At 37.0% G+C, this 13,234-nt stretch overlaps 1 protein-coding gene across 1 annotated transcript in view; it reads right to left on the bottom strand.

Moving 5' to 3' along the window:
• SPAG17 (sperm associated antigen 17) overlaps positions 1-13,234 on the bottom strand; it is a 300,150-nt gene that overhangs the window by 64,502 nt on the left and 222,414 nt on the right. Inside the window, exons 25-28 of the mRNA XM_053591252.1 lie at positions 12,122-12,297; positions 9,097-9,214; positions 5,246-5,424; positions 3,268-3,427 (exon numbers count right to left, since the gene is read on the bottom strand). Coding sequence (XP_053447227.1) covers positions 3,268-3,427; positions 5,246-5,424; positions 9,097-9,214; positions 12,122-12,297 — 633 coding nt within the window. The remainder of the gene's footprint in view (positions 1-3,267; positions 3,428-5,245; positions 5,425-9,096; positions 9,215-12,121; positions 12,298-13,234) is intronic.

The raw sequence follows: 13,234 nt of genomic DNA on the forward strand, positions 1-13,234 counted from the left end.
AGGCATTGGCAAATTTTGGCCTGTGGGAAATAAGGCCTGCTGGCTATTTTGCATAGTCTGTGAAGTAATACTTCCTCTACAGTTTCTAAATAGCTTAAAAAATCAAAAGAAGATTAATATTTTATGATATATGAAAATTATAAGAAATTCAGATTGTAGTGTACATAAAGACTTACTGAAAATCAACAAAGATTTAGTCTTAATTATGCATTGTCTGTGCCTACTTTTGTGTTCTGAGGCAGAGGTAAGCAGTTGTGGTAGAGACCATAAGGCCCAGCAGAGTCTAAAATATTTACTATGCTGCTTTCATGGAAAAGTTTGCTGAGCTCTGATAGAGATTTGAACAATGTGACTGAACAAGTGTTACGTAAAAAATTTAAAGAGGGTGGCGCCTGTGGCTCAACGGAGTAGGGCGCTGGCCCCATATGCTGGAGGTGGTGGGTTCAAACTCAGCCCTGGCCAAAAACTGCAAAAAAAAAAAAAAAATTAAAGGAATGCTGTATCAAATAAAGACAAGGTATGTGCTCCATTCAAGTACAGTACTTAAAAAAAAACTTGACCATATATAAGGCTATAAACCATGTTTCAACAAATTTTTGTACAAATTAAAAAAACTACAAAAAAATCAATTATAAACACAAACTAGAAACCCTTCATAGGTTTGAAATCTAGGAACATGTTTAAACAATTTAAAGGTCAAAGAAAAAGTTATAAGGGAAATTAGATAATATTTAAAATTGAAAAATAATAAAAAATAACTAAATCTTCCTTGTAAAATATGAGAAGCACTTCTGGAACAGCAAGTAAGAACAAGAGAAAATCTGCTCCTCCAGTAAAACCATGAGGATATTGAAAAAAAAAACAGCAAAATAAATTATTTCAGAATTTTGAAAATTGTCCAAAGAATTGCAACAATCTGAGGAACTATTTAAGAAAAATGGCTGAAGCTCACAGTAAGAAGAACTTCTTTATGGTGTGATAAGTTAAGACAAAATTCTGATGAAATATTATCTATGAAATTTTATTCCATGATGAAATTATTCTGTGATAAAAAGAAATGGGCTAGTAAGCCACAAAAAGATAAGAGGGAATATTCAATGTACAGGGTGCCCATAAACTTTGTGTGCAATTTAAATGAACTTTACAGACACCCTGTATGTTACTAAATGAAAGATAGTGTTCTAAAGAGGCCACATACTGTATGCTTCTAACTACACGACGTTCTGGGAAAGGCAGAGCCACAGGGACTGTAAGGAGGTCAGTGGTGCCACAAGTCCAGGGAGGGAAGGGTGTGTGTGGTTCAGGATGAGGGAGGAGAAGGGTGAATAGGTGAAGTACAAGCATTTTTAGGGTAGTGAACTTACCCTGTATGATACATGAGATAGTGTAGATTCATGATACTATACATTTGTTAAAACTCACATAATGTACACTAAGTTGTACAACGATGGGCTTTAGTTAATAACAATGTGTCATGATTGGTTTGTTGATGGTAACAAGTGTCCCACAGCAAAGCAAGATATTGATAATAGGGGAAACCATGAGTGGGGAATAGTTGGAGTATATGGGAACTCTCTACAGAAGAGACAAGGTGTAGGGGAACGTTCTGTACTTTCCACTCAATTTTTAATGTAAACCTAAACTTCTCTAAAAATAGTCTGTTAATTTTTTAAAAAGTGTATCACCTTAGAAGAAAGAGCTATGAAGGAATCTGGGACACTGCTTGGCGCCTGTAGGTCAGTGGTTAGGCACCAGCCACATACATTGAGGCTGGTGGGTTCAAACCTGGCTCAGGGCCAGCTAAACAACAGTGACAACTGCAACAAAAAAATAGCTGGGTGTTTTGGTAGGCACCTATAGTCCCAGCTACTTGGGAGGCTGAGGCAAGCAAATCACTTAAGCCCAAGAGTTTGAGGTTGCTGTGAGCTGTGACACTATGGCACTCTACTGAGGGCAATGACTATACAGTAAGAAAAAGGAAAATCTGTTTTACTAAATTTTGAGTATGCAGAAAAAGAATTCAGTTTGCCTCCGTGGAAAATTACCAGGAACTATGGAGAGGTGTGTGAAATTGGAAAAAATAAAAATTACATATTGGTTTCAGATCATTAAAGGCCAATGAACAATTAAGAAAGATTTATAAGGCATGAGAAGTAATATAATTTAGGGAGTAGAGGCTCAAATCTCACCTCTACTACTTGCTAGCTGTAAGACCTCAAGAAAGTTACTTCTCTGTGTGTCATTTTCCTAATCCGTAAATTGGAGATTATTAAAATATGAACTTCACAGAGGATTAGCTGATTTAATATTTAAAATATTCAGAATTGTTCCTGATACACAAATCCACATTCCTTATATATGAAGATCTCTTGCAAATTAATGTGATAATGATAACCACCGTAACAGTAAACTAACTAAAGGCATCATGGAAAATTATAAAATATAATTGTCTTCAGTAAACATCTTCAAATATTTAACTTCACTAGTAAGCAAAGAAATGCAAATTAACATAATAATAAGATACACTCATTGTTTACCAAATTGAACAAGATTAAAAGAATGACAAAACGTATTGGTGAGGGTATGAGGAAGGAGACGTTTTCATACTGTGCCAGTGGTAGGGAAATCATAGCTACCTCTCAGGACAGTGTTCTGGTCATTTAGATCATGACACCCACTGTTCATTGCTCTCTGTCATCTACCCTCTCTTTTCTCTACGAGTAGTGAAAGATGCCAAAAATACCAGATAACTGTTTTCCTGGTCTTGGTCACCAGCTAGGTCTAATCAATGAGATAATTAGGTCTGCTGGGGAATAAGGGAAACATTTTCCTCCCCAATAAAAAGAGACACTTGAAAGAAAGCTGTCGTCTTTGCCCTCTTGTCTTTCCGCTTTGTCAGTTGCTATATGAGGATAAGCCTGGAGCTCATACACTCATACACCTGGAGCAGACAGAGGTGTCTGCTCAGAATTTGGACCTCATTGATCTGCTCAAACAGCACTAAAAGAGCAGATATTACAGCCGACCTTATGTAGGAATATATAATGACATAGGAAAATATTCATTATCTATTACTGAGAGGAAAAAAAGTTTATGAAACAGTATGTAATTCTGTGATTGCAATGAAAATTCATTTGTATGTGTATGAATACAACTGAATATAGTCAAAGAAAAGGTAAAAAGTATAACAATAATGATATTGAATATATATTAAGCACTTGAAGACTTTATTAAATCCATTATAATTCTAGTGGCTTCGGTTGTTACCTTTCTTTGGGATGGCATTCTCAGATGGTGCTGTTTCTGATTTTTGCTGAGAAATTGAGTCTGTCAAGTCTCCACTATAAGGGCTTGCTGAGGGTTCAGGAGGAGGATATATAAGACGTGAATTGGGACTACTGCTCACAGTACCATCTGCAAAGAGAATCTGAAGGAAAAACAAAAGTTTCCAGCATTCTCAGGAACAAGGAGGATGTTGGTTAATAGTATATTCTATGTGTCAAGCTGAAATAGCTTCAAAATAATCCAAAGAAGAAATGCTGTCTGCAGACCTCTAGACAGCATCACAAAGCATATTACAGAATAACAGTTTGGGAGATCACACACAATAGCTTCATCACCAGCACAATAATATTTTTTAATATTTTATGTTTACCTTCTGTTTTGTTTATTTCCTGTCTTTTCTTAGATTGGTTTGAATTTTATTTTTTCCCTTTATTCCCTTTATTTTTTCCCATTCTTCATCCTTCTCCTGTGCAATTGGGAAATTATACACTGTATTTCAAAATTTCCAATGACTGCAATTAAAATTTTATCACATGTTGAACTGTGTAATTTCTGTTAATATCAACTTAATGTGTATAGGGTCTCTGGGTTCCACAGACAACATCTTTCCAGTATTAGTATTTATACACTCCCGATCAACATGACAATGACCATCATCAGTTTGCTAATGACCAGTCAAATGTTTTTCTGGGTCTAATTCTAAGTAACTTGTTTCCTTAGGGAAGCTTTTGGGATTATTACATAGTCTTAAATCACACAAAGGCATATTTAGATGGTATTTTAAAACTGATACTTGGTATCAGTTCTGATTAGGACATGGTTGCCCTGTTCAATCTGAACTTTTTTTTTTAACTCTGGGAAAATTTCTTATATTATGTCTTTGATTCTTTCCCCCCTCATTCTTACTATTTTCTTCTGGAAATTCTATTATATAGATTCCTTTTCTGTATCCCTTAACTTCTCTCTCATTCATAATCCACTCTCTCTCACCCCTTGATCTTTCAAAATTATTTTTAGATTCTAAGAAATCTTTGTTTCTGTTAGAAACTTTAAAAAATTTTATTATATTTTATAGACTGTTAACCTCTCAATTCTCTGCTTGTATTACTTTTACTCACTTTTAATTTTTTAAGTATTTATTTTTATTTTTAGGTGATAGGTCTTTAATGTTGTGATTGTGCTCTATATTTTCATGGGGTTGATTTGGCTCCAGGATTGATGATTCTTAGATGAATGGTCCTATTTCTCACTGAGATTCCCTCTTCACTTCTTGGTGGTGCAGTGTCTGGTTGTAGGAGCTTCTCTTCTGCCATCACCGGAAGGGACGGACCAAGGCATTCGGCTTCTGGTTTTTTATGATTTCTGGTCCACATCTCCAGAGACTAGGTAGTTATTTGGGGAATTACCCACATGATTCTGATTTTCTGAGCCCAGAGCTCCATCTGCAAAATGTCTGTATTAGGACTCCCATTTTGACTTTCAATTTTGCTGCAAGTTTTTCTCTTGTATATACTTCAATTGTTGCTTTTGTTTTTCCATCAGTCTAAGCCCATCTGACTTGCAATTTTTAGGAATCTCAAAATAGTATAATCTATTATTAATGATATATTTTGTTGTCTTCCAGTATAATTATGAATTTATTATTTGGCTATATATGTTTTCTATATTTTTAAAATTCATTGAGAAGGAGAGGAGGAAAACATTGTGTTTGATCTGTAATCTTAGATCACACACAGAAATGACAAATTTATTTGTATCCTGTTTATCATAGGTGGTGTTTTTTCCTGGAACTATATTATTATTCATCTGTCATTTTAAATTTTACACTTCTTCACCGGTCATTTTTTTTTTTTTCAAGTGAGCTGCTCCTCTTCCCTGCTACCTCTATGACAGTACTGTTTGTTACCCATAACCTAGTTGTCTTTTACTTCAGAGTAATTTATCTAATACACTCTTTTACCTGTGTGGATCCATCCAACATATATTTGATGACAGTGCCCTGGCTGGTGATGACCCTGGAAGCCTCCTGTTCCACTGGTGGCATCACTGCTTTATAGAACTCATAGTGCTTCACCCTCTGGGGGTAGCTCTGACGGACCATGATGTCCCAGGTGGGTTCTTCATCCGTTATGCACTGACCTTAAAAAAAAAAAACAATAAAGCTTTACTGTGAACTAGGGAATGCTTTGGGGGTGGGATTTTATCTTCTGACTTAATTATTTTCTTTCTTTTGTCTGCATACAAATCATGGGGCAGTTTTCACATCATGACTGATGGGCTCAGAACACTGGTTCTTTGCTGATCTTACATTCAAATGTAGTCAAGAAGGTCATCTATAATACATAGCAGGACTTTCTCCATGTATACATTATTTTCTCTAAGGAAGTCTGGGACATCTCAGGGAAAAACTGTGAATGAAGAGGAGTTTTGCTGCCTTAGTTACTAGTCCACCCGGACCCCTAACCCTGGATACACAAAGCTGCTGTGGTTTCCCCTGCTTCCGTAGAGCCCTGGGGGAAATCATTCATCCAGGCTTGTCCTTCCTAAATCTTCCATCACCTTTTAAAGTTAACATAATCCCTCATCTCTAACAAAATCTAGATTTCTCTCAGTGTTTTACTGTTAGCTAGCAATCAGGAGAAAAGCACCTAATAAGCTCCTTTTAAAAGAACATAATTATGGAGAAATTCTGGCACACAATACTTACTCAGTTTCTACCAGCTGAATAATTTCCTCTTAATTTATAACATGGTTTATTGGGATCAAAACCCCTAACACAAAGGAATTAACATGTAATGATGGCATTTAAAGAACCTTATCAGGCTGATAGGAAACAATTTTTCAATGAGGGCCTTTTAAGATACCCTTTCAATCACAGAATTAATAATAATGACAAAATAATAAACATTTATTGAGATATTTCTATATGCTAAATGCTCTACATGTATCTTCTTCATTCCACCTCAACCACCTTTTTTTTTTTTTTTTGCAGTTTTTGGTCGGGGCTGGGTTTGAACCCCCACCTCTGGCATATGGGGCTGACGCCCTACTCCTTTGAGCCACAGGCATTGCCCTCAACCACCTTTTAAAATAGGCATTTTCCTTTTCCAAAGTTTTCAGATGACAAAATGGAGGCTTGGAGAGGGTATAATTTCTCTAAGGTCACAAAAATGGCAGAACTGGCATTTGAATCATTTTCTTACACTGTACAAACAACCACCACTACCATAAGCAAACACACACAGACACACACAACCTCCGCTCCTGCAAACAATCAGAAACATTTGAACAGTATGTTCTAGGTTAAAGGAATTTTTTCTATTAATTTCCAAATCACCCCGTAAAGGACATAAGTTTGGTGGTAACCTTCTCTCGTTATGTTTAAGGCTGTCCCTGTTAAGATACTTTGGTATTAGTGTTGCAATTATTTTCATACTTGAATTAGGATATTCATAATACATAAAATAAACATATGATGTGTTCAGGCAAAGTTTTAATTAATCACACAGTCTACCTTGACAGAAAGAGAAAAATATCAGGGTAGATTATGAAACTAATAGAAGAGACAGTCAAGAGGAATTGATCTGGGGTTTGATAACAGGATTGAACAAATAGGCAAACAAAAAATACATTCTTGAATCTGAAACAACATCTCTCTCACTACACTTACAGCATCTGAGATTTTGGAAGACACGTAACATCCTGTACCATGAGTCCTATCACAGGAAGCCTGAATCACCAGGGATCCTTGTGAACAGAACAGGGGTCCCATGTGCTATTCTTAATTCAGAAAGCCTCATGAAGAGCAAAATTTACATAACGTTTTGCTTCTAAGTTTTTGGCTGGCAAGTAAATAAAACATTGAATTATTTAAAAAGAGCATAGTCTTTTTCTTTGATAAATACACTTTGAAATGTGTGCATAAGGGAGTTATACTAAAGAGGATGTTAGGTTGTGGAAAAAAAAATCAAAATCTGCCAATACTATCTAACATTTATTAGATGAGAAAACATAGTCCAGAGACAGTATGTAACTTAAAAGTGCCCATTGTTAGTCCATGCTAGGGCCATATTTGAACTTGAAGTCCAAGTTCAGTGTTTGCTTCTTCAGAAATAGTGGGTCTCCATATAAATGTAGATGACCCATCAGATAAATTAAAGGGGACCTACTTACATTTATTTACTCCACTGAATAGGTAGGAAGCCATGTACAGAACCAGCAGAGACAATAGACTATAAAATTATTTAATGATACATGGAAATGAAGATTGGATTTCTTTTTTTTTGCAGTTTTTTTTGATTGGGGCCAGGTTTGAACTTACTGCCTCCTGTATATGAGGCCAGTGCCCTACTCCTTTGAGCCACAGGCACTGCCCCAAGATTGGATTTTTGATTCATATGTTTTATTCCAGTTTTTCCATCCATTATTTATATGTACGTATTCAGGGGGTATACATTTTGTTACACTGATACATACCCCACTGTGGTTAAGTCAAGGCCTTTGGTACAGACATCACTGAAGCAACACACGTTGTATCCACCAAGCGAGCTCCCAGCACCCACCCCCTCTCCTTATTGCACTTGACCTGCCTTGTCTCATCTTTATGTTGTCCTCACTGTCCTTTGCTTTCTACAGACCAGCCAAGTGCTGTGCTGGTGGCCTCTGTAGAGGTAGGAATGCAGGACTACACAAGGGTCATATGAGCACTGGCTTTGCCAAAACTGGACCAAGAACAAACAGCATTTCAGGTCTGCCACTTGCAGATTGAGTAACCTTGGTTAAATTACAGAACCACTTGAAGCCTCGACATCTTCATTCTTTAAAATGGAGTTCTTTTTTTTTTTTAATTAAATCATAGCCGTGTACATTAATGCGATCATGGGGCACCATGCACTGGTTTTATATACCATTTGACATATTTTCATCACACTGGTTAACATAGCCTTCCTGGCATTTTCTTAGTTATTGTGTTAAGACATTTATATTCTACATTTACTAAATTTCACATGTACCCTTGTAAGATGCACCGTAGGTGTAATCCCACCAATTACCTTCCCTCTGCCCATCCTCCCCCTTCCTCCCTTCCCTCTCCCCCTTCCCCATATTCTTAGATTATAACTGGGTTATAGCTTTCATATGAAAGCCATAAATTAGTTTCATAGTAGGGCTGAGTACATTGGATACTTTTTCTTCCATTCTTGAGATACTTTACTAAGAAGAATATGTTCCAGCTCCATCCATGTGAACATGAAAGAGGTAAAGTCTCCACCTTTCTTTAAGGCTGCATAACATTCCACAGTGTACATATACCACAATTTATTAATCCATTCATAGATTGATGGGCACTTGGGCTTTTTCCATGACTTAGCAATTATGAATTGGGCTGCAATAAACATTCTGATACAAATATCTTTGCTATAATGTGATTTTTGGTCTTCTGGGTATATACCTAGTAGAAGAATTATAGGATTGAATGGCAGGTCTATTTTTAGATCTCTAAGTGTTCTCCAAACATCTTTCCAAAAGGACTGTATTAATTTGCATTCCTGCCAGCAGTGTAGAAGTGTTCCCTTTTCTTCACATTCATGTAAAATGGAGTTATTAGCACCTGAGCTCATAATAGTTGTATTTTGGCAAACATGTTAAGTACTTGGCCACAGTAAGGGCTCAAAATTTGAAAATAGCCTATTGTTCATTATCGACAAGAAGTATGTTTGACTGGTAAAAAATACAGTTTTCAATGGTGATTTAACTGTTTTGAATATGACTTTGTGCCCTCTGCTTCCCCACCCCACCCCAGCTAGCACTCACCTGGAGGCTCTTGGCCAATGAAAGTCAACAGGAGCCCATTGGGGCAAGACACATTTAGGCTCTGGAAGGTGGGAACATAAACGGCCTCTTGTATAACAGGCTCTGGTTCTACTTCCTCCTGCAAATAATTAAGCATGTGAATAATTACTTATCATTTTCCAAATGACCTATTACTTATTTTGACTAATCAAGGACTTGCTGAGTGCTTAGAATGAGGCCTGTGCAGATCTGGGAGGACCCTGCAGAGCAGCCTGCAAGGACACATGTGTCTCTGCCTTTGTGCAGTTGGCATATGTTTTCTCACAAAAGGGATATGTCAAAGTAAATAGGAATAACTGGAAAGGATTGGTGGAGGAATTGGTGCTTAAAGTAGGCTTTGAAAGCCCCCTGGTTTGGATGCGTTTCTATGTTGGTGTTCCCAAAGCACTGATTTTGGCACCTGATACCCTATGTGGTAGCATTGTGAGCTAGGCCCCTCGGGAAGTGGGAAAGTTGTGAGGGCTCTGTTCTCATGAATGGGATTAGTGCTCTTCTGGCAAAATTTACAGGGATTGTTTTTGTCCCTTTTCACCATTGAGGACAACTTGAAATCATATATATGAGGAACAGGCTCTCACCAGACACCAAAGCTGCTGATACCTTGATGATCTTAGACTTCACGGCCACTACAACAGTGAGCAATAAAATTCCTATGTTTAGAAATCACCCAACCTAAGGTATTTTGTTATAGTAACAAATCGCCAGTCTAAGGTATTTTGTTATAGCAACAAATCACCAGTCTAAGGTATTTTGTTATAGCAGCCTAAACAAAGATAGGCAGAGTATGTGGGAGACCAACTTCCCCACTGCCTTTTTGGTATAATTCTAACAGTTTTTATTCTAGTGATACTACGCTAGTAGGATATTTGTCCTTATTTTCCCGTAATGAGCTTGCATTGCTTTTGTAACAAGTAAAGTCAACAAAAGAAAATAAAAGATAATTAGAAGTTATCTATCAATTAATGAGGATTTGGGTGTCTACATTAAAATATGAATGAATTTTATGTCAGCTATGCCTTAATACCTTGTTGGGTTATGTGTGCTCAAGAATGAAAGTTATTTGGTAGCTTTCAATCAATTCTAACTAGTAATCATTTCAGTTTTTCCAACCGGTTCCCTTTTATTACTCACCAAAATCATTCTGAAACTGATGCTTGATCTTTAGTTTATTCTACCTAGTCTCTTACTTTTGATCATTTAGTTATTCTGTCTTTTCTTTGTCACTAACAGAGTAAAAAATAAGACTAATGAGCTAAACATGAATTAAAAACAAGAGTTCAAATTAAGAAAAAAAGCTTATAAAGTTCTATAAAAATCAACAAAATTGCTCAAATTTGCAAATCTGCTATGTTAAATCTGGCATTACATAACAAAATCAGTAATCATCCCTGAGGCTTCCATTATCAGCAATTCTAAAAAATGTTAGATGAACCAATTGGCTTATCAAGTTGCTTTTGGCCAAACTGATTCTAAGGGAATTACCTGGAGTCATTCTCTCCAATACAGGGCTATTTTTACTTAACAAGGGTCAAGTGGCCTTGCATGAGAAATATCATCTAGTGTAACCAAATAAATGTGGTGCAGAGGCAAAGTGACATTTAAACCCCATAACTTTTAAAGGGCCAGAGTCTGAAATCCAGGTTCTTGAGCACTTTTTAAAGTATTTTTTCTTTAGTAAGTTAGCATTGGCCTGGTACAGTGGCTCACTCCTGTAATCCTAGCACTAGGGGAGGCCTAGTTGTGTGTGAATTGCTTAAGATCATGAATTCTAGACCAGCCTGAGCAAGACCCAGACCCAGTCCCTACTAAAAGTAGCCTGGCATTGTGGTGGAGGGCACCTGTAGTTCCAGCTACTCAGGAATCTTGAGGCATTGGGATCGCTTGAGCCTAGGAGTTTGAGGTTGCTATGAGCTACAATGATGCCATGGCACTCCACCTCAGGGCAACAGAGTGAGACTGTCTCAAAAAAAAAAAAAAAAAAAAGGTTAGTATCTTTACATTGTGCTTTTACTAGTAAATACCAAGAGTCAAGTTTTACCAGCAATTTCCTTGTTGCTTCTGTTTTAGAGAGCTCTTATTTTTTTAAACTTTGATATCAATTATCAGCCTAATAGAACACATAAGTGGTCTGTGTTCTATTAGAACATGGTTAGAATCAAAGCCTGTGGGTGTGCGTGTGCATTGCCCATGATGAAAGGTTGAGGGTAGAAAGTAGACTACTCTCTGACTGGCAGGGTGGGCTATCTCCTAGTCTTTCTGGATTCTTTGCACATCAGTATCTACTAAGTGGAACTGTTTCCATTGTTCAGCCACAGATTTATTTATTTATTTATTTATTTATTTTGAGACAGAATCTCACTCTGTTGCTGGGGCGTCAGCTTAGCTCACAGCCACCTCAAACACCTGGGTTCAACTGATCCTCCTACCTCAGGCTCCAAAGTAATTGGGACTACAAGCACTTACCACAACACCCAGCTAAATTTGCTATTTTTAGTGGAGGTCTCCAACGACTGAGCTCAAGCAACCCCCCCACCTCAGCCTCTCAGAAAGCTAGGATTTATTGTTGGTGTGAGCCACCACCCGGCCTACTCACAGATCTTTATCCTTCAATTGTTATTTATCTTATTGGAGCTAAATAAAGTATTAGAAATAAGGAATGGTAGAAACTTGACTAATCCAAAGCAAAGAAAACTCAAAGAAAACCACGAGGTTGGGAAAACGGTCGAACAAAGTTTTTCCAAGCTGAGAATGAATGACCCGAGACAATTTGTGTACAACAACATGTATCTATCTCCTAGAGATGAAATCCAATTTTTGTGTGCAAGTCTTTCTTGTCCATTTCAGGTTGAAATGACAAGGAATGCTAAGGAATCTGCACAATAAAATGTGCACAGTGTAATAACACTGTTGACATAAGCCATTGTCTTAAAAAAAGTTAACATCGAGGCAGAAGCAGAATTTGGGAATCGCTGTGTGGTTCCTTTACCTTCTTCTCCTCTTCTTTAGGGTGTTCCTCTTCTTTAAGGGATTCTTTGGGTTTTTCTTTGCCTTTTGGTTTCCCTTTTGCTTTGCTTTGTGGGATACTCACTACAGCAGGAACTGCTGTTGGAGTGAGTGCGGAAGGAATGTTCAACATTGGTTCTAAATCAGGGTCTTTCTCTTCTATAAACAGAAAAAGGGAAAACCAAGTACATTCTACATCCATATGTGATACAGTTGTTAAATAAGGTTTACTTTTCAAAAACTTATTAAAGTTGGCAACAATTTTTTACCTTGCTAAATATTATGAGTTAGATAAGATTTCAGGGGTAATGTGGTTAATTTGAAAATTAGGATTGTAGTGTAGAAAATCTGAGGTGCCTAACACTTTGACGTGCTTCATTTAGTCATTTCACATGTTCCTAACATCCCCTCTACACTGTAAACTCCTTAATGATGGGGAAGTGACCTTCTCTTCACTTATTTGGGAAATATTTGAGACACTCTTATATGTGAAACGTTTTGAGCAGCAGAAAATAATAAAAAACAATGTAAAGATCTTTCTGGAATCAAAATAGTCTACCTAAGATCTGTACTCACATAACTCAATGTAAGGACTTAATGTGAAAATACAATGAACTGGTACAAACAAAAAATTCTGGAAAAGAAATAGATTATTTCTGGATAAGATGATAAAAAGGAGTTTTTTTCTTTTTGATGAAAGATCAATTTTTTTCTGTGTTTTAAAGGATTGTCAGAATTCTAGAGGAAAGCTGATGTGAGGACTATGTGGGGAGCTCCAGAGCATCTAGATGTCTTGAATTTTATTTTCCTCTGGGTTTCAGAAAACCATTCCCCATGTCTCTTATCCCTCTGCTTAAGTTTTCCTTCAGTCTCATTTACTAGCTGTTCCTCTTTTGTCAATCCTTTAAATTTAGGTCCTGGGGTTTTTTATGTTCAATCATGGCTGCCCATAATAATTGCTCATGGAATTAAAAAAAAGTGTGTAGGCCCCACCTTGACCTACTGACTCACTCTCTGGAGAAGAGGACCAGCCATAGACATCTGTGGAACACTGCCGTAACTGTGACACACAGATAGGGCTGAGCACATTATGCTC

Source organism: Nycticebus coucang, chromosome 5 (assembly GCF_027406575.1).
Source record: "Nycticebus coucang isolate mNycCou1 chromosome 5, mNycCou1.pri, whole genome shotgun sequence".
Taxonomy (NCBI): domain Eukaryota; kingdom Metazoa; phylum Chordata; class Mammalia; order Primates; family Lorisidae; genus Nycticebus; species Nycticebus coucang.